A 20,237-nucleotide genomic window follows, 5' to 3' on the forward strand; every position below is an offset into this window, starting at 1 on the left:
ATTATTCTAACCTTAATAGGCATAAGTACATTCCTGTACATTGCTATGATTTGAGATCATGATGTGTCATCAGTCTGAGTCTTTAAATTTCATTCTTTTAATACGGCCTTCCTGTAGGGTCTTGATATTTTAAAGCTGCATAAAATGCTTCCACTGAATGCCATCAGAAGGATTTAAATGTCAGCTGAATTTCCTTGTAGATAAATTCTGTGCAAACGTGAACCTAAATAGTGCTGGTTTTCAGCATGTGAAATAACGAACAAACATGTTATTAGCCTTGTTCCAAAACAGCTACTGTAGGTTTTTATTTGTAACTTTAAAAAAATCCTGCTTTCCAGTGGAAAAAAACAGCTGGTCATCAGGCTTCCTGTATTGATCCATTCATTGAACTTTTAAAGAGGCTGTGAGACTACAGCAGTTCCCATCTGTCAGGACTGAGAGCTTCTGCTGCCAACCGTGTGTTTCCATGCTCTAATCTGGAGTTTGGACCGTCTTGTGTGTAAACTATCTAGCCCAAAGCCTGTGGCTTGCTCAAAGAGCAGGCTGACTGAATCAGTTGTGCCAGTGGCTTGCTGATTGCTTTTATAACGTGTCACTGGGCATGTCTATTATGCAACAAGAGACAGATACTTTTATGACTTGGCTCCCTGAAAAGTGTTTTGTCTTTGCTTTTTATCCCCCCTCCTTTGAAAACAAAACTACCACCACCAAAACCCACTGCTTGCTTTAAACTCTTCTAAATTTCCCCTCCCCAAATCCCTCACCTACAAAAATCAACGGCAGGGGACTTTTTTTTTTTTTGTTCAGATGAGAGTTTTTGTTGCCTTTTGAAATAAGCTGTCTCTTGTCTTCTTTTAAAAGCCCTTATTTGCCTTTTGGCCTCTTTAATTTCAACAGATTCATGCTATGCCTTTTTTCACCTGTGAAAGAGCATATTTCTGAGGCTGGAATTGTATTGGTTAAGGTGGTAAATGACCTTTACTGTCAGGCCCATGTCTCCTGTGTTTCTCTTGAAGAGTTCCACAAGCTCTACGGTGATTATGTGCTCTTTTACCCTGGGCAAATTATTTTGATACTTTTTCAAGCATCAGGCTGTTGGGCAAAGTGTTATGTAGAGAATGTTTAGGAAAAACAAGCAAACAAAACAACAACAAACCAACCCAAGAAAACCCACATCAAAATAAAACAAAAAACCCCAACTCTTCCAACAAACAAAAAAATCCAACAACAAAACACTTTTCACATGCAAGTGTTGTATCTTTACTGACATTAAAAGCATTTTAGCTGTTCTTTAGAACTAACTGAAATACCTAGGATTTTTAATATCTTCAAGCAAACCTGATAACTGTCATTCTGAAAAAAGAAAAAACATCTGACTTTTTCAACACAGTCCATAACTCAAGCACATTGCTAACTCTGTAGTAATATCTACTGGTGAAACATCTGGGGTTTTATCCTCTTCCATTAAGCTTAATTTATGAAACTAATAGTGTAACATGATTCCAGCAGTTCCTTGGCTCCACTTCTTAAATCCTGTTCCTCAGCTTTGGTCTGCCTCACCAGTTCAGTGTAATCTGCAGCACTTGTTCTAATCTCTATTCTATTTGCAAGTTTATCTACTGCTAGTTATATAGTTTCTATCTAAATGCCTTGAAGAAGCAACTGATATTTTAGCTATGAAAAAGGCCTAATATTTTCTGATTTTTCTGAATCCAATTGTGGTTATGACTTCTGGGAGGTAGATGTGACAAAGACTGGAGTTTTGATCATCCCTATTCAATGCCTTCTTGATCTCTGGTAAAAATAAGATGTCACTCAGTAGCCTTGGCCTGAAGCAGCCACCGAGTCAATTAATTAGATGAGTCACTTAAATACTTGATTCTTCCACTGGAATCAACAGTAGCAGCACAGTTGTTGCTGCTATTTCTCATTCCTGTGTTGTACAAGGGATGGCTTTTCTTGAGCTAATGCTGAGAAAACTTCAGACTGAGCCACTGTACTGAACAGCTTACATAGGTCACATCTGAGCCAAAAATTCACTTCACTTTCCTCCCATCTAGCGGCAGATTCAATCTTAGTCACTCAAGAAGACAGCTATTTGGGGGTGAGTAAATTCATCTGGTATAAATCTGCTCCTAGGCTTTTGTTGAGTGCTTATCTGAGAGATGATGGCAGTGTATTTGGCTGTTCTGGAAAAGACTTCTGACATCAGCAGTGTTACGACTTCACAGAACAAGAACTGCCAAGAACCATTACAGTTGTTTGGGCAAATTTGTCCTGCTCCCAAGGCCAGCTAATCTGCCCCTAAGTACACTGCAAGAATATTGGAAATACTGGAATGTCTGTGGATCCAGGCAGGGCACAACAGTGTAGGTCCATAACTTCAGTCCCATTAGCATAACTTGATTCTTCCAGTTGAAAGTGTGTCTTTGTACAGGATTCTTTGAACAAGAATCAAACCACGGTTAGTACTTTGACCATAAAGAATACCCAGTTCTTGAGGTGTAGGAGTGTACTTGAATTTTACTTCAAGACTAAGTGATATATAATTCAAGTTCGGGTAATTTGACTGAATATACCATACTTTAACACCTTCAAAATTTCTGTTCATTTGTGCTATTTCATTGCCCTGCTAAAAGCAGTTCAGAAAGCCATGAATTATTTCCTGCTCACTAGTGGGTCATGAAGAACCACTACTGAGGCATGAAGAACCATTTTGGTGGCTATAGAGAGGGAACATCAATAGATATAAAAGGAGCAATGAAGTTTTTATGTGGAAAGGCAAACTAAAACTTTTAGAAGCTGTTTCAAAGTTTTTTCATTTGTATTGTTATGCAGCTGCCTCAGTGTATTCTGAATGAATTGCTTGGCAGAATTCCTCATGCAGGTTTCATTTCTCTTGTCACAGTTTGATAAACGTGCATTTGTGGAAAGCCTAATAAACCAAGACCAACACCCGCCAAAACAATGATGCAAGTATTCCTTTAAAGGGCTTTCTTGTCAAGTCCAAGGTGAAAAGTTTGTGCTACGGTCAGAGCAGAAGAAAGAGGAATCTTGATCAGCCGTTGCTGTGATCTCTATGTCAGCATTGCATCACCTCTATTCCCTCACTTTTAGTTCAATTCCTTGGTTACCTAGAAATCTAGGATTTGCTATTGTAACTCCTTGGTTTTACAGATAAGTGTTGGGTCCCCTACTCCTATCACTTGCTTGGATATCACAAACAGCAGCATGTTTAAATAAAGACAGCAGACATTTACTCACACAACGGTACCTCTGTGCTTTGAAATGTTCCAGCAGAGAGAAAACTATGCAAGGCATTAGCAACTATAAAGAAATCAGTGTGTTAAACATGATTCTTTTGCTTAACCTCGATTACTGAGGGCTTTTTTTGGAGACACCTCTTTAATATATTGTATAGTCTCAGTAGACTTTAAAGCATACAAATGAAGTTGTAAAAGGAAGGCTTTGAGTTTGATTGGCCTATCCTTCATTCAGGTTGTCTTGTTCCAAGTGTGACACAAACACTTCGCTAAAGAGACGGAGCCTTACAAACAACTCTCTCTTCTGCCCCCATCTATAATATTAATCTTGTGTTCTCTTTTTCCTGAAGTGTTTTCAGGTGCTCTCTGTACTTGCACTTGGTGCTGAATGTAGAATAAGTTGTTTAGCATGCTAAGCCTTTCTGAAAGTCTGCCTGGAATTGTAAGAAGCAAGAAGTATAAAATACATCTTCAAAAAGTTACTTTTCTGAGAGAAGGCAATTAGGGTAATGTGCACCTAGCAAAGGTAACATCAGATTTTGGATGTATTATAGGAAGAGGTATGTGATCAAAGAGAAAAAGGAACTCATCTTTGGAGCAAAACTGCCAAAGAGCCTATTCTGTAAATCTCTCCATGTTCATCTAGCTTGTTCACTTCCAGTACAGTACTAATATGGTACATTAGCTTCAACAGCTATCCTCCTGCTCAAATTACTGTCTCTTTAAGCAGTTGCCATCCTCCTGCCTCAGCTTGTGATGAACTGACAAAAGAGACTCTCTTCCGTTTCCTATCCCAATAAGCAAATGCTTTTGGTCACTCTAAACACCAGCACCTATGCCAGCTGCACTTTGCTGAATGAGAATGATTAGATTCTTATATACGAAGGGATTCCTTTCATGGAAGTGTTATAGGAAGGTTTAAATGCTTTTTCTCTGGAAATAATTTTCCTGCTGTATAATTTGTTTGTTTGTTGGCTTGGTTGTTTTTTGTTTTGTTTGTTTGGGGTTTTAGTGGGTTTGTTGTTTGTTTTTGCTTTGTTTGTTTGCTTCTGGGGTTTTTGTTTGTTTAGGTTTTTTAACAGCTGACACACACAGTATGACTCTTAAGTGTTAGAGCAGGTCACTTTACCTTCTATGGTTTTCTTATAGGTAACCATCTAGACTTTGCATGTTGACCAGTGTTGCTGTTAATTGCTGTTTTGTACTATCCTGCTCTCATTTTGATTTACTGATCATGATGAAAAGTTTTCTGCAATGCTTGCCCTTGGATTGACACCTGGTATATTAAAAGTCACAAAACACAGATGAAGAGAGGCAGGACAAAGGTGCTTTGATATTTTGCAACAATCTGTGTTAGATTGTTGTTTTATTTTCTACTGCCAAGCAGAAAGAACAGAAACATACTGACTAATTTTTACAAGAAAAATAATCAGACATCCGCCAGTAAACATGAGTGTAGGCCAAAGAAAAACAAAGAGGAGGCCTTTTGGAGGATAAAGTCTGCTGTGAATGACATTGGTCTGCGTTCCTCCTGGGTTGTAGTAGCATGGCACAGTCTGGTGGTTTTTGAAATTGCTTGCAATCTTTTCTATTTTTGCTTTAACTTCTTTCTCAGACTTGTCTGGGACATATGAGCACTGAAATAAGAAATCAAGGTAATTCATTATAACAGATACTCTAATACAAGGTTTATAGCTAGGTCAGCTTGAATGAAACAAACATGCCAGCATAGATAAAACTTCCGTGGTTGGGCTGGAATTCCTGGAGAATATCTTGATTTCCTCATGTCCACACCCCACTTGCCATGTTTCCCTGACTCTGTCAGTGTGTGTCTATGCCCTCAGTCTGCAGATTGGAATAATGTTGTTGGAAACCAATAACACATCTGTGTTTGAAATAAAACTTGCAGTCTCTGTGACTGCTGTATTAGTGCAGTGCCAAGCCTGGATTCTTAGCAGAGCTTCTAGTTACCATCATAGCAGAAATGTGTTAGCTGCTCTGAAATTCACACGTGGCTTGTCAGTGTGCAGGAAATTGAAGTTACTTCACTCTGCACCTCCTGCTTGTGACTAGTAAAAAAATAAGAGGAAAGCATGGCTATTGGAGCCTTCTTATTTGTCCTTTTACATCTGCCTTCTGATACCTGAGAGGATCCTCCAGGAAGGCTGGAAGAGGGACTTTTCATACGGGTGTTTAGCAATAGGACAAGGGAGAGGGAGAGCGTGTTTAGACTGCATCTTGGGAAGGAGTTCCTCAGTACAAGTGTGGTGAGACACTGGAACAGGTTGCCCAAGGACTTAGTGGGTGCCTGCTCTCTGGGGGGGTTGTTGAAGGACAGGTTGGATGAAGCCCTGAGCATCTGAGTCTAGTTGAGAGGTGTCCCTGCCCATGGCAGGGAGGTTGGAGTAGATCATCTCTAGGGTCCCTTCCAACCTAGGCTGTTCTGTGATTGTATGACTTGTAGAAAGAATACAAAGTTACTTAGGCTTCAATAAAAATGCTGTTAGATTTTGTTTGTTTGGGTTTTGGTTGTTGGGGTTTGGGGTTTTTTTTTTGGGGGATGGGTTTTTTGCTGTTTTTGGTTGGTTGGTGTTTGGTGGGGGTTTTTGGGGGGTAGGGTGGGCTTTCTGGTTGTCATTTTGTGTGTGGTTTTGTTTTGTTTTAAACTACCAGTCTCTCTTCTGAGAATTCAGGTAACCGAGCAAGCCACAGCTTGTAAACTGTTTCTTGCAACAAGTTTTCATCCCGGATACTTACATGTTTTTAATGTTCAGAAATGTTAAAAACACCTTAGATTGGTTGGTGTAATTCCTTGACAAGGAATAAAATGCAAACTTAGTGTTCAATGATTAAAACAAAATCCAAACCTGTTCAATTTCTGGAGTGTTTTTTAACACAGAAATTGGTTTAACCACAGACATTAACATAAAAAAGATGAACAAATCCTACTTTTACTCTGCTGCTTACTTTAAAAATAATCATCCCTTTTTCCCCAAGCTGTTAAAGCAGAGAGTGATTATTCAGGCTGTGTTGAAAGTACCTTAGGATTTAATTCCAGTGTATCTTCAGTCGCATACAGCATAACCTCTTGTCCTGAGGCTGTCAGGTTAACCCGCACCTGTAGGCAGGGATAGGGAAAGACATCCTCATCTTCTGAGCCGTCACTGTTTGGGCAGGGACGCTGACTTTGGTCCTTGACGCTGACTTTGAGTACCTTGCACACAGTTTCTGTTGTCCAAACACTACAAATTTAACAAAACAAGGTATTGTTTTAAAACCCCAGTTTATCATGATGTTGATTTGGAAATAAGGCACAGATTCTCAACTCACCAGTTTTAGCATGACTTCTGTGTTTTTATAGCTTTATTAGAAGCAACACTCCTTCCTGCATATGGAAAACTTTTTTTCCCCCCTTCCATTTATGCAAGACTTAATTTTCCACTGTCAAGCTTTGGTAAGCATGGTTGGTGGTTGGGTTTTGTTTGTTTGTTTAAAAAATATGTGTTCATAGTAAGTGTTTCGTTGTAGTCTTTCTCATTCTAGCCATGAAGATGATTGTTCACTCCTTAGGCTTGCCTGTAATGCCTGATGACTTCTTGGCTCACTTTTTTTCTTTCTTCTTCTTCTGTCCTAAATTCTTATGAGCTATTCAAGAACATATTATTTAGAATTTAGAATAAACCAAACCAGGTTGGAAGAGACCTTCAAGATCATCGCATCCAACCCATCAACCAATCCAACCCACCCAAACAGCTAACCCATGGCACCAAGCACCCCATCAAGTCTCCTCCTGAACACCTCCAATGATGGTGACTCCACCACCTCCCTGGGCAGCCCATTCCAATGGGCAATCACTCTTTCTGTATAGAACTTCTTCCTAATATCCAACCTGAACCTTCCCTGGTGCAGCCTGAGTCTGTGTCCTCTTGTTCTGGTACTGGCTGCCTAGGAGAAGAGACCATCATCTGCCTGTCTACAACATCCCTTCAGGTAGTTGTAGAGTGATAAGGTCACCCCTGAGTCTCCTCTTTTCCAGGCTGAGCAATGTGTACTTACTGCACAATGTGTATTTTGGCACTTTTAAAAGAATTCCATTTGATGCTGATGGGGTGGGGGCAGTGGGGAAAGGCAGCTTTGTACTTGTAAACAAATGACTGTTATTACCTTTTAGTGTAGAACGGCACAATGGTGATCCCAATAAAAAAGTACATCATCATGGAGCACACAACCATTCCCAGTCCCAAGCACAGGGCTCTTGTCTCCCCTCGTTTCTGTGCAGTCACCAGCTTTTTTCCCAACATGATTCAGAGTTGTGAAGTCTGAATAATTTCTTTCTGGTATAAAATAAAATACAAAATAAAGAGGGGAAAATGCAACTAGGATTGGATACATGTATAGCAGTTGTGTAACAAGTTTCTGAACTATGATGCATCTCGTGGAGGAATGGGCCCATTTTTGCAAATAAGATAGATCTTTCATTAGTAGGAGACTCCTTCGGTGTTTCAATTTTTACCATATAAATCCTTTTAAAAGCATGTGTGTATTTGTGTAGGCTAGGAGATGGGGTAGGAAAACCTGATCACTTTTTGAGAGAGTGCTGTTCACAGCCCAGTTGTACTTGGCCTTAATTCAATCTGTTTCATGTTGCTGCTTCTCTGAAATAAGAGATGTTATGTCGTGTGTTGGTAAAGGCTGCTTGAAGGGACAATCTTCCTAGAGTGGAATAATTTTCACACTCTGCCTTTGTTTTGGATTAGTCTGAAATGTTGTTGGCTTCTTCCAGAAGAACTGAATAATTATGAAATATAGCATTATAGCAATATAGCATTAGAAATGCCCAGGTCTGATTTCTGCATGTTTGCTGTTTGGTCTCATCCATTCAAGAATGTCATTGTTGTTAGAATACCAGTCCCCTACTTAATTTCACTTTAAATCATCATTAATAACCCCTGTGACCTTTGTGTATGATACTTTGAGGGGAATTGTTTTTCTTATGTTCCTGTATGATTTACTGCCATTGGAAATTGCCATAAGATGAACCTTACCAGTTTACTGGCTTTTGAATTTAATAGAGAGTTAACGCCTTTAAATAAGGCAGTATTGTGTGTTTCTTGTTCTGTGGGGCTATAAATAGCATATGTGGCATCACACACTGCCAGTGTGCTTGTGCTGTGCCTGCCTACTTGTGTATAACCATGCACAGAGGCACATGCACCCTGCCAGGAAACCTGGGGAAGTGTCAGTAGTGACTGTTCCCTTGAAAGTTCTGACATTTCTTTCAGTTGAGGGAGGGTGGGTGGGCAGAGAAGGGGGGTGTGTGGGTGTGTGTGTGGATGTGTAATGGAAATAACATTTTCAAACCCCAAAGAATTCCAAACTAATGGTGGAACAGTACACAACACAGAATCTTAAAACCAACTGTTGTTAAACTGACTCTCCTTTGTCTGTTGTTCAGCTTTGATTAGACAGGAAAATGAAACAGGGGAACATCATCAGTTGTGGTACCTAAGTAGCAATTTCTTGTAATACACTAAGAAGATAAACACAGACAAGTAGTTAAAAAACCACAAGAACCTGTGTTTTTAGCAATAAATTCTCGCATGCACTAACAATGATTAATCTTTAATCACTTCTGTGGGAAAATGAAAAAGTGCAAGATTGGTACTGCTGCCATGACTTCTGGAAAACTTCTAATGGTCTAGTGCTAGACTAGTGTTCTAGTGTTGAGTTCTAGATGAACAACAGTGTTTACATAGCTGTCCTAGTTATGCTGAGAAATGGTGGGGCATCAGACCCTTTGTTACATGACAACAACTCCGTGACCGTTAACCAAATAAGAAATGGAATTACTCCATCAGTCTGCTTCATTGTTAGCCACACACTCCCCAGGTAAGCTCACCCTTCCTAGTCATCTCAAGCTGTCAGGCTACATCTTTGAGACACACAAGGAATTTGTGTGCAAATTGGAAATGTTTCCAAGTAGCCAAGAGGTATTCTCATTGTTATCAGCAGTGTTGTTCCCCATCCTGACACCAGCTGGGCTGCCTGACCATGCGTCTCTGCGGGGCTACTATCCTGTTCAGATCTGTGCCCTACCCCAAAGAGAATAAAGACATGTAAATTATGCAGAGAATGTTAACAAGAAAGATTCATCTAAAAATATCTCACTGAGTGCTTCTATAAACATAGAAAATAACCATCTAGGTCTTCAGGCAGAGTAAATCAGAGGTGCTCACGTCACTGTTGCATTGCTGAACCACATTAGCTATAAATGTGGTCCTGAAAACTGGAATACATACTTGCTGCTGCTGCATTCTTTTCATGCTTGAAAATTTAGAAGAGCAGACAACTATGTAAAACTGTTTCATGCATGTGCAGAATAATTGAAGAGGAAGCACAGGTGAAGGAAACCTCATATGCATATTTCTATGTTCTTGTGTTGAAAATCCTGCATTTTTTTGGCTCTCAAGACAAAGCAATGCTGTATGCATGCAGACAAACACATTTCTTTGCAATTTCCCCATTGCTGAAAAGGTTAAATTGTGGTTTCTTCAGGTTGAATATTGAGTACAATCTTCTATCTCTGATAACATATGTTAAGAAGAATATTGGAAGAGGTAATTAAGTATTTCCCCTGGAAAAAAAAAACAACAAACATTAAATCCCTGACAAATGAAGCCCTGCAGTGGACTTCATTGGCTCAGGAAGTCTCTAAGTGAGTTTGAATTGGAAGATGTTGAAGTGTCTAACATGGGTTTTAGTCTGGCCTTCAAGAGCAAACCTAAACGTGTCATTTGAACTGAAAATTGTGGGGTGCCTGTAATTATTAGGAAAATATAAGCTCCAAATCTTTTTCTAATGTTCCCTCTCCCTAATCTTGTTCTTCAGTCTAGTTAAATTATACAGTACATTAGCTGTGCAATTTCAATGTATAATCACTACATTGACAGCTGCTGGTGATAATTCTGGGGATGCCATCTGCTCCAGCATGGAATAGAGTTCCCTGTTTTGATCAGTAGACATATCTGATATTGAGTGGGACATCTCGAATTCCTCCTCTCCATCCTTTGAGGAGTTTCCAGTACTGTCACCTCTGCGATCAAATGTCATCTCCCTCTCAAGCATTTCCAGGCTGCTTTTACCTTGGTTGTGGCAGCAGCGGTAGCACTGATGAATTAATCTTGCTTGCTTGCAGAAGAAAGGGTGCTAAACCCTTCTCTCAAATTACAGCTGGGAATAAATATTAACAGTGTGCTAGTCATTTTTTGGAGCTGGTTTATCCTGCACCATATGGTGAATTTCCAGTGAGCATTTATGTACTGCTGTCAGATGAGCATCAAGCGCTAATACTGCATCACACCAAGAAGAGAGATTCATGTCATTAGCATCTCTAAAGTGACGAGGAGTTTCAAACAGGCTTGGATTCCTTGGCCTTTAGTGCTTCTACAAACAAAATAGTCATTTGCTTTCTGCTATCAAGGGCCAGCTTAATAGTTACCTTGTTGTATTCTCAAAATACCTTGTGCAGGCAACACAAAAAATGTTGATTATGTGGGTGTGTAAGAGGAGCATGCTGTTTGTTTCCACATTATTGGGCAAGTGCCTTGTGTGGGAACCAGAAAGCAATTGTAGATCTAATATCTGAGCTGCCATGGTAGAGCTACACAGGTTATATATTTACCACTGCCTGCAAGCAGAATAAGTTTGATCACTCATAATTATCCACTTGTTTCTGTTAGTATTTTAACACCACTTGAATTCTTTTTCCTTTCTATTTGAATCTTGCCTTCATCTTTTTTTCATCTCTTCCCCCACTACTTACTCAGACAACAGGCTTGAAGTCAAAACTACTTTTGCATTGGTATTTGCTCCCCATCTCCCCACCCTCTATTTCCTACTCCTTCATTTATGTTAATTTCTTGCTGGTAATAAGTCTACATTTTCAAGGGTGGTGTGGTCGGGGAACACCCATTTTATTCATTGCAAATTGGTAAGAACCCACTGCTTAATCAGACTGAGCATTTGGGACCACAAATAACTGTGTAACAGATTAAGGTGATGCTAAAACCTCCATGGAAATGTGCCAAGAAAATAAGATTCTGCCATGTACTTCTGCAGCTGTCTTGGAAACCTGAAGCAGCAACTTTTTGACTGTCATCGAAGACTGCTACATTTATTTCATGAAATGTGATGATTCATTTTCCTTTATTAAAGATCTGTTTACCTGATGTGACACTAGAATGAATGAAGAAAGGCACCTTTTTAGCTTAAAAATGGATGCAGTTGAAGAGTAGTTCTGTTTGCTTTTAACCCTGATGTTTCTTAAAGGAAACAAACAAACAAGTGGCCTGCTCAGTTCAGCAGCTCTGAAATATTTCTAGAGTGCTTCTTTTGGATTCAGTGCTGTACAAGGCTGCACACAAGGAATCAATTTAAGGGCATTCTTCAGGGAAGCCTGCTCCTGCGTGTGCCTGCTTCCTCTCTAACTTAATTAGAGGTAGACATGGCTTCTAAAGGAATGCTGAACTCTTAAAGCCATTAAGTTTATTTATCATTAAAATGAAGAAATGCCCTGATCTCATATGGGCTGCAGACTCCTAATTTGTAAAAACACTACTGTTATCTTTACAAATATTTATGAGGAATTAGGAGATTGCATCCAGTTACAGAACAAAGGACAACTGAACTCCTATGCTGTAGTGCTGCAGAGTTAGAAAGATTGTTTCTAAAACCACAGCGTTTCTCAAACCCCAAAGAGAATGCATGCTACCAAGGAAAAAGGGTTGTTTGAATATATACTTACTGTTTTTGAGGAAATGGTTCTTTCTCAGGTGAAAAATCTTCTGTTACATGACAAACTGGGGATAGTGATGGAACTTAAAGCTGAAAGAGATGATTTCTTTTTTTTTTTTTCCTGTTCTTCTCTGGTTTTCTTTTGCTGTGGCTGAACTCCTAACTTAGTTCCCCTATTACAAAGTTTTCTGTAACCATAAATGGTAAGGTATGAAAGAGCACTGTCTTTTTTGAGATTAATTGCTGAAAACCAGGAAGCCACAATACTGAGACTGGCTACAGCTTAAGAGATAGAGTTTCTACATATCCAAGGGCTCCTTTGCCATCTATCCTGTTGGATTTTTTTTCTAAGCTATGGTCCTACTCCTTTGGTACAGCTTTGTAGTTTAGAAATCTGATACAGGCATTTTGAGCAAAGAATTAACATGTCAATGACCAGTGGGTACTAAATTGATGCTTAACTCTTAATACCTAAGCTATGAATGGCTTTGTGTGAAAGCTTTGGTTGCCACTAGTTTTGATCAGTTTGGATGCATCAGATGGTAAGATTTTTGATTGTACATCAGAATCCTAAAGAAAAGAACAAAGCATCCATCATGCCACACATATATACAGATGTCCAGCATAGTGCTTTAGCCAAAAGCCAAATCTGATTCTGGGACATAGTCACAGACGACTCCTAGCAGCAGGCTTCAGATAAGAGGTGATATTAGTTTTTAATTTTTATCTTGAGAGAATAAAGAAATTGAAGTTACTTAATCCACTAAAGCACTGAATATTCTGAGCACTCTAACCAAGGGTCAGAGTACCCCATGCAGGCTGGCTTAGGTATCTAAGAATTAACTGTTTCAGCTGAAGCTGGTCGTCTGCATTTGCTTTTGTCGAAGGATTTGAAACTGATGTGTTCAGAGACTTCATGCTGTCTAACGATAACAGATGAATCTCTCCCAAAAGGACCTTTTCTATTATTATTGATGCAGAAGAGAGTGCACAAAGCTAATTTGGATTTAGATAACTGTCTGTTAGACACTTAAAGCTAAGTGATATGGAGCCTGCTGCTGTCATCTAGATTGGAAAGATTTATGATCACAGGTTTTGGGTTTGTTGTTTTTTAATATTTTGAGAAGTGATGCAGCTATATTTAAAGAATGACATTTGAAAGCTGGAAAAAGGACCTTATGAACAATACTTATTCCCAGTTAAAATGTGATCTGATTGAATGGATCTTTCTATGACTTCTTTGATATTTAGAAAACAAGACTGGCTATTTCAAATATGCAGGTTCTGGCCCAAGCAGAAGTCATGCTTTTAATGAGAAATTTATTGAAAGTTATTTTTGGGCTGTGTGATTCAGGAGTCAAGGTAGAAAACAAGGGCTGTCTGACATTCATGAATCGCCAACTCTGACTGTCTCTTCTGCCTGCTCTCCTTAAACCCAATATCTAGTACATACAGATGGATTTTTAACTGCTACATTAAGGGGTTCTACTGCAAAACCAACACAAAACTTGTAGATTCCACAGACAAAAGAGAGACTGCATTTTCAGTTTCTTAGTGTATTGAAGGAGGCAGTGACAGAATGCTTTTGCTTGGTTTGAGGTGGACCAGGGTTTCATTCAACTAGACAGAAGCCATGCTCCAAGTCTGGTGCTGCATGTTACCTTTTGCTTTTTTCCTTTCCTCTCACTACGCTGCAGATGTGCAAGTCCAGCTGGCCACTGGCTCTTGGAGATCTAACCCAATAAAATTAACATGGATGTGGTCAAGGGAAATGTTGTGCTGATACCAACTTCCAAAGTTGGGAGACTCAATGTATCACTGAGCCATACTAAGTGATCTGTGTGCTGTATCAGTGACAAGCCAAATGTTTGTTATATTGCAAACTGTAATTCTGTATTCCAGTCTAAAATAACTTCTGGTTTATTACAATCACATAGAGTTGTTTGTTGTGTGTGTGGGGGTTTGTGCTTTTTATTTGGTGTTTTTTTTCTACTTGAGGGAAGGGAGAAAATCACCATGTGCTTTGGCCCTGGTGCTTGTTGTCCTTGCAGGAGCTGCAGTGCACACTCCTTCTCTAGCCTTACTCCAGGCTGCCATGGTGGGACACCATGAACCAAGTCATCTACCCATTCAAGGCCAGATTTCCCTGGTCTCAGAGGAGAGTGGAACCAATGGTAGCCTCTGTCTAAAGATCTGCTGCAGGGGCACTAATTCATTGCTTATTTGTAAGCTACATAAGTGGTGATGCACAGTGGACCCAGATGGGCAGGGTGAGATCACTGCTGTAGAGGCCATGTTCCTGAAAGTGCTCTTTGAGTATCAGTGGCAGAGCAAATTGAGGCCAGTTAGGGACAGCTGGAGTGAAAGGCAGTACCCCCTGTTGGTCTATAATCCATTCTTCAAGTACTAGCTGTAGCTAAGACAAAAATTTGCAAGGGCTTTCCCAAGCCTTGCTTGAGGTGCTGTTTTAATATTTGATCTCTGGCTTTAACTGAGGGAAGAAAACAATGTCAGAATAGGCTTCTCTGAACTTCAAATATCCAATTTCAATTCTGGACAAGTTTCTTTTCAATGTCTTGCTTCCCACTTATTTTATTGCCATGTATTAAACCCTTTGGCTAAGGCCACAATAAATTAAATTTGAGGGATAATTTCCCAAGATTCTTTAAAAATGAGCAAGGCTTCAAGTTGGAAAAACCTACTGTGTCTGTAAGTTAGTCAAGTATCTACACCAACAAGTGTTAGTCTCCAAGAAGCTATCAGACAAAGAGAACCAAGATAAATATTTTGGAGGAGCTACTTTCTCTCTATGTGCTGGTAAAGGGAAAAACAAGGGAGAGAAGGCGTGTGGGTCTGAAAGAGAAACTGTGTACACATTAGCATACGACAATTGTATCTCTGTAAGTAAAACTACAGAGACTGTGAACATTTTAACTCGGGGAAAAGAGTTTGTGGTGTTTATTTGCTGTAGTGCCCTGTAATGAGTACTGAAACTGGCCCTCTGTGCTCCATCTGTATTACAGAATGTTTTGTTCCAGCTCCCTTTTGTTTCTGCTAGCGCCTGCTCATTGCACGTGTGGGTTAGTCGAGAGGACTCTTACCCTCCCAAGGAACTGGACTGGCTTTGCTGGGAGTCTGAGGCTTCAAGGAATATCGTGGAATCTCACATGCTATTGAACAGTTTATTGATGTGACATCACGTGAATTAAACTTTTGTGTTTGGAAGTGACGTGTCATGCAGTAGGCTGTCTTACAGAACACATGCATCTTGCTAGAAGTCTTAGAATACAGAAATAGTGCCTGTATGTAAACAGAAGTGATAGGAATTTGCAAACTGAACTCCCTCACAGCTGTAACGTAAACAGCAGTTCGAGAGTTATAAAAAGGAAATTAACAAAACAAAAACAAATGAAAAAGACCAGTGCCTTTCAGTTGGTCAGAACTGCTTATTCCATTCCTTAAAGCTGATCATCCTTAAGGTTTGCTTTTGTATTAGGGCATAAGAAAAACTTAATGGCTGTGAGACAGAGCCAGTTTAATAAGAATTACCATTTTATTTCCAGGACCAGTGCTTCTAAAGGATCAGTGAGCTGTGAAATGAGAACAGTTGTTCAGATCTTTGGAGGGCCCTGCAAAGTTATTAACTCCCCTTTCCTTCCTAATTGGAACATATTCATAGTGTAGTACATTGTCATTTTTAATGGGCATCGTAAAGAGAAGATACGATTCTTGAACAAGGAACAGTCACATAGTAAAAGTGATGTGAGTTGGGAGGAGGATGCCCTAAGTATTGGCATGTGTAAATCGGGCAGAAGCAAACTTTAGGACTCAGCTGCATCTTTTTAAGTAACTAACAAATGCTTGGCTGGGCTTGTTGATAGATCATCACTTTCATGAGTTTTGAGGAAGTCCTCAGACCTTGTCACACACAGACAAATCACCAGGGATTTCAAATTGTTTGTTTGGCCTCCAACTTCAGAGTGAGTTTTGTGTGTTTTTGATTCCCTGAGTGAAGAGTGTCTGTGCTGTGGTGGGCATCCCCGTGATGCACTGTACCTGTAGTAGAGCACAACAGTCTCGTCAGACTTCTTTTCTCTCTGCAGTTACTAAGAACTCTCTCAGTACAGTATCTTGAAACTAAAATAAGAGAGGACGTTTCACTGTTTGCTGTATCTAATGCTTTGTGGATATCTGTTAACCAATTTCAGAGAATAAGAGCATACACAGAATATGCTAGGAGCATAGACTCGTGTTCAACTTCACACATTCAGTTAACTATGACGGGGAGCAAAGATAAGGTCTTTCCTGAACTTGCAAACTTAGTAATGCAACTCTGATACAAAGAAGTATGAAATATAGTATACAGGTGCCATGTGCTTGTGTTGAGAGACCTAGGACATTGTTACATGATCAGGGCAGATGCCTGTGCGGGATAGGATGGAGGCTTGACTCTGGTAGTGTTGTGGCTAACGGTCTCTCTTGTTATCTGTGAAGTTGGTTCCTGCAGTGCAAAGGGTATGCTTCTGGTTTTGAACCTTGCCTGCTCAGTGTTGGTAGCCTATCTTAAAGAAGGGCTTTCGACTCCTTATATATAGAATGGGAACAATATTTCTTTTCTTAGTAGCCTAAGGCCAAACACAGTAATGAAATGTAATTTCATAATGGAAGCCACTGAGTATAACTGAGTGTGTAATTTGGCCAATAAAAGGAAAATTGTTCTTTTTCCCTGTATTGGATTGTTCACCATGTTGACAAAATGCAGGCAAAAAAAAGAGGGAAAATATAAAGAAGCTTTCACCAAACAAGATACTTAGACATGAGTCTGTGATATTAAGGAAGCCCATAGGAATGTTATTCCTGTGCAGATGAGTAGGACTGCCTAGTGCTGTCTAGCAGAAGGGATCAGAGTTGTTGTGGTGACTTTTCTCTTTTTCCTTTTTGCAGCCAAAGAGAGCTCCTATTTCAATCTGTCCCTGGCCAGGCAGCAGTGTGGCTCTGTGCAGTCTAACAGATTCTAGAAATGTTAGAACTGCTGCATATGCAACCACAATTAACCTACAGTTAAGCAAATCTTTCATGTTCTGCATGAAAACCTATCACCTGATACTAGAGAGGAAATGGCCTGAAATAGTGCCAAGAGAGGTTTAGGTTGGATATTAGGAAAAATTTCTTTCCTGAAAGAGTGGTGAGGTGTTGGAACTGGCTGCCCAGGTAGGTGGTGGAGTCCCCATTCCTGGAGGTGTTCAAGAAATGTGTGGACATAGTAATTTGGAACACAGTTTTAATGGCCATGATGCATTTAGGTTGATGATTGGAGTCAATATCTTAGAGGTCTTTTCCAATTGAAGCAACTTGAAGATTCTATGTTTTAATTTACTGCCAAAGTTGCGGGCTTTAGACAGTCTGCTTATACCAAGTAACGTAGAAATCATAAAAGATTTTACTGGCTTGAGGGACAACCTCTGTGTTGCAGGGAGCCTGGATGTTGATAACCTGAGTACAAGGTACCATAGATATTTGACTGTTGCTTAGGAAAGAATACTTTGAATTCAGGGCAGTTGGTATGGTTTATAAGTGCCTGTTGAAATCCCAAGGTTGGAGAAGCCTGTTACTGCCTGCTGTGATCCCTGATGTTGTTGCTTCTTTTGCTGGGAGCTCTGCCCCCTGGCATGCTGCTTTCATGTCTTCACATGGACAGCCTTTAGTGATGAGACAACTTTACTAGTCTCCTGTATTGGGAAAATGGGATTGAGAGGGGATGTGCTAACCTCCATCTTCCTATCCTCTCAAAACACACAATACTGTATCTGCCTTGCTGCAGTGAGGTAAGAAGTCTCCAGCAAAGATATTCAAAACAGTAGTGGAAAGGGTGATGTTTCTTGTTTTTCCAGAATTAAATAGCTTAAAATCAGGATTTCAAAACAAAACACAAACCAACAAACAAAAAGCCTAAACAAAACAGAAACCCAGCATATATCAGATGGAAATACATTAGGAAAGGCCCATTGTGTTTATTGCACACCTGTTCTATATAGAAAAGTTCCAAATTTGTTTCTTCTTTCTTTTGCCCAAAGCCAGATTAATACAAAGAATTAAACTAATACTATTTGTTTGTTGCAGGAAATTACTGTAAATGAGATTGTCATCTATAAATAATAGCATCGATATTGTGTTCCCTGAAGCAGTAAACTTTCCTTTTGTGAGAGGAGTTCCAATATCTAGGCATTTTCTGTCCTTTGCTATACCCCTTTCATGAAAGTAACGTGATTACTTTGAACTGTTCCTTTACCTGGGGAATTCTAATGTGTTTCAAAGTAACATTGCCCCAAGAATTTAATGGCAAGTAAGTTTTTTAGGCTTAAGCAGCAATTTCCATTGTGATTAAAAACTCATTTGAGCCATCGGTAGCAGATCTCATCAATTTTGCCTGTGCGAGAGAGGAGGTAATAGAGGCTACTACTGCAGCAACCTGGCAGTGGACTTCAGTTCTTGTGATAGGTCATGGCTGAGGAGTGCCTGACACACCTGGCAGGGTGTTTGTGATTAGAGTTTTTGCCAATTGCATGGTTGAAGTGCATTTGCTCTGTGCTGATGCAGAGAAACAAAAGCCTCACCTGCTCTTTGTGGGAGGGGAGCACTGGAGTGAGATATGTGGCAAGAACTGGCTGTAGAGAATCGCTCAGAAATGGGGGTTTTCACACATCTGAAGCCCAAATTTCCAATCATGACAGAACAGTAGGACAGAAGTAGAGTACTTTTCAGATTTCTCCACCTTTTCCAACTGCTTTTGGCTTAGCAGGATTTTTATTCTGCAGTTTTGATCTTTATGTTTCTAGTATGGGTTTTCTGCCTGCTTTCTTTGTTGCTATCTGAAGATTGAACTATCAAGGTAAGGCATGGATACTGAGCAGGTGGAGCAATTCTTCATGGCAGGCAAAGATGAAAGAAAGATTCTGTGATTCTTGGGTATTTCAGTGTCACTTCTGCCCCTAGTTCTCCTACAGGGCTGTGTTCTCCTAGTGCTGTACTCAGTTGGCACTCTGAGGTTTTGGTTACCAGAAACTGGATGATCTTTGAGGTCTCTTCCAAACTTAGGAATAGTGAATGCTGAAAACAGTGGTGACACAAATGTTTCCTGTGCCACATAGATGTGTTTGTGTCTCAGGGAAAGGGAAAAAAGATGAAAATACCAAACACCCATGTACTTTACCACAAAGAAAGAAAAGTTCTCAAAAGGAAAAGAGGAAGGAAAGGTGAGTAAAATAATTTCTTTGGACTCGTAGGACATGTATCCTGTTGGACATATCTCCATATGAATAGACTATATTTACACACAAACAATTTCTGCCTTGAGTTCTTCAGCCCCTTAGGAAAGTTTGAGAGTATGAAGGCATGGACTTGAATGCATGCAGCTTGAATAGGTTTGATTACACCACACTGACTTTTCATTCATTAATAAGAATGCACTTCAATATGTAAATTCTTCTTCCTCTTAATGATTATATGTAAATGTAGACAAAATAATTGAAATTTGGTTTAGTTTTGTTAACCTGAATTCTTGGGTTGAATTGTCAGATTTCAAAACCACAAATGTGCTGTTAGAGGAAATGGCACTAATTCTCTTTGTGGGGAGAACAGCAGACCTTGCTCTGTAACTGTTAGCTTTCCTGGCTTCAGCTGTGTGTTCCTCCCTTGAACCCTGCCTTTTTTTTCACTGCTGATGTTTACTTTCTTGGTTTCCATGTTCTTTCTTGCTTGCTGCTGACTGTGCAGTGTTGTGAGAAGGAATGGACTGATAAACCGAAGTAGGAACCTGTGGCCATTAGGAAGAATTACATGTACATACTATCTAGAGGAGCTGGCACTTGTAGGGGGAAAAGAAGCTCTGCAATACCAGGAGGCTTTGCTAGAAGTGAAAGGAATGAGAGCTTTATTTAGAAGGTGTGCTAGGGTTTTCTGCTTGTCTAAAACTGCAGATTTGAACAAGAAGTTACTGACCTGTCAGGACCTAAATGTTTCAGGATATCTTTTTCTTCAGGAAAAAATGTTCTGTTATCTGGAGGGCTGGATTTTTTTTTAATTGGCCTCTAAGAAGGACATCTGATCTGGGCTTTGCCCTGGTTTCCCTTGTCCTTAACTGTGAGTCCAAGTGTGACTACAGTAAAGACATGCTTTCTGTTC

The 20,237-nt window shown here is 39.8% G+C and overlaps 2 protein-coding genes across 2 annotated transcripts in view; one reads left to right on the plus strand and one right to left on the minus strand.

Moving 5' to 3' along the window:
• Nucleotides 1–20,237, plus strand: part of KCNIP1 (potassium voltage-gated channel interacting protein 1) — a 410,482-nt gene that overhangs the window by 22,472 nt on the left and 367,773 nt on the right. The window lies entirely within an intron of this gene.
• KCNMB1 (potassium calcium-activated channel subfamily M regulatory beta subunit 1) lies at nt 4,593–12,239 on the minus strand. The gene is made up of 4 exons (XM_068158754.1): nt 12,067–12,239; nt 7,428–7,597; nt 6,304–6,505; nt 4,593–4,900 (listed from the first exon to the last, which is right to left on the minus strand). Exons 2-4 carry the CDS (start codon nt 7,562–7,564, stop codon nt 4,637–4,639), a joined length of 603 nt encoding a protein of 200 aa, XP_068014855.1. The 5' UTR covers nt 7,565–7,597; nt 12,067–12,239; the 3' UTR covers nt 4,593–4,636.

The sequence above is a fragment of the Melanerpes formicivorus genome, unplaced genomic scaffold, assembly GCF_026170545.1.
Source record: "Melanerpes formicivorus ecotype bairdi unplaced genomic scaffold, bMelFor1.0.p_v2 SCAF_2, whole genome shotgun sequence".
Lineage (NCBI taxonomy): Eukaryota > Metazoa > Chordata > Aves > Piciformes > Picidae > Melanerpes > Melanerpes formicivorus.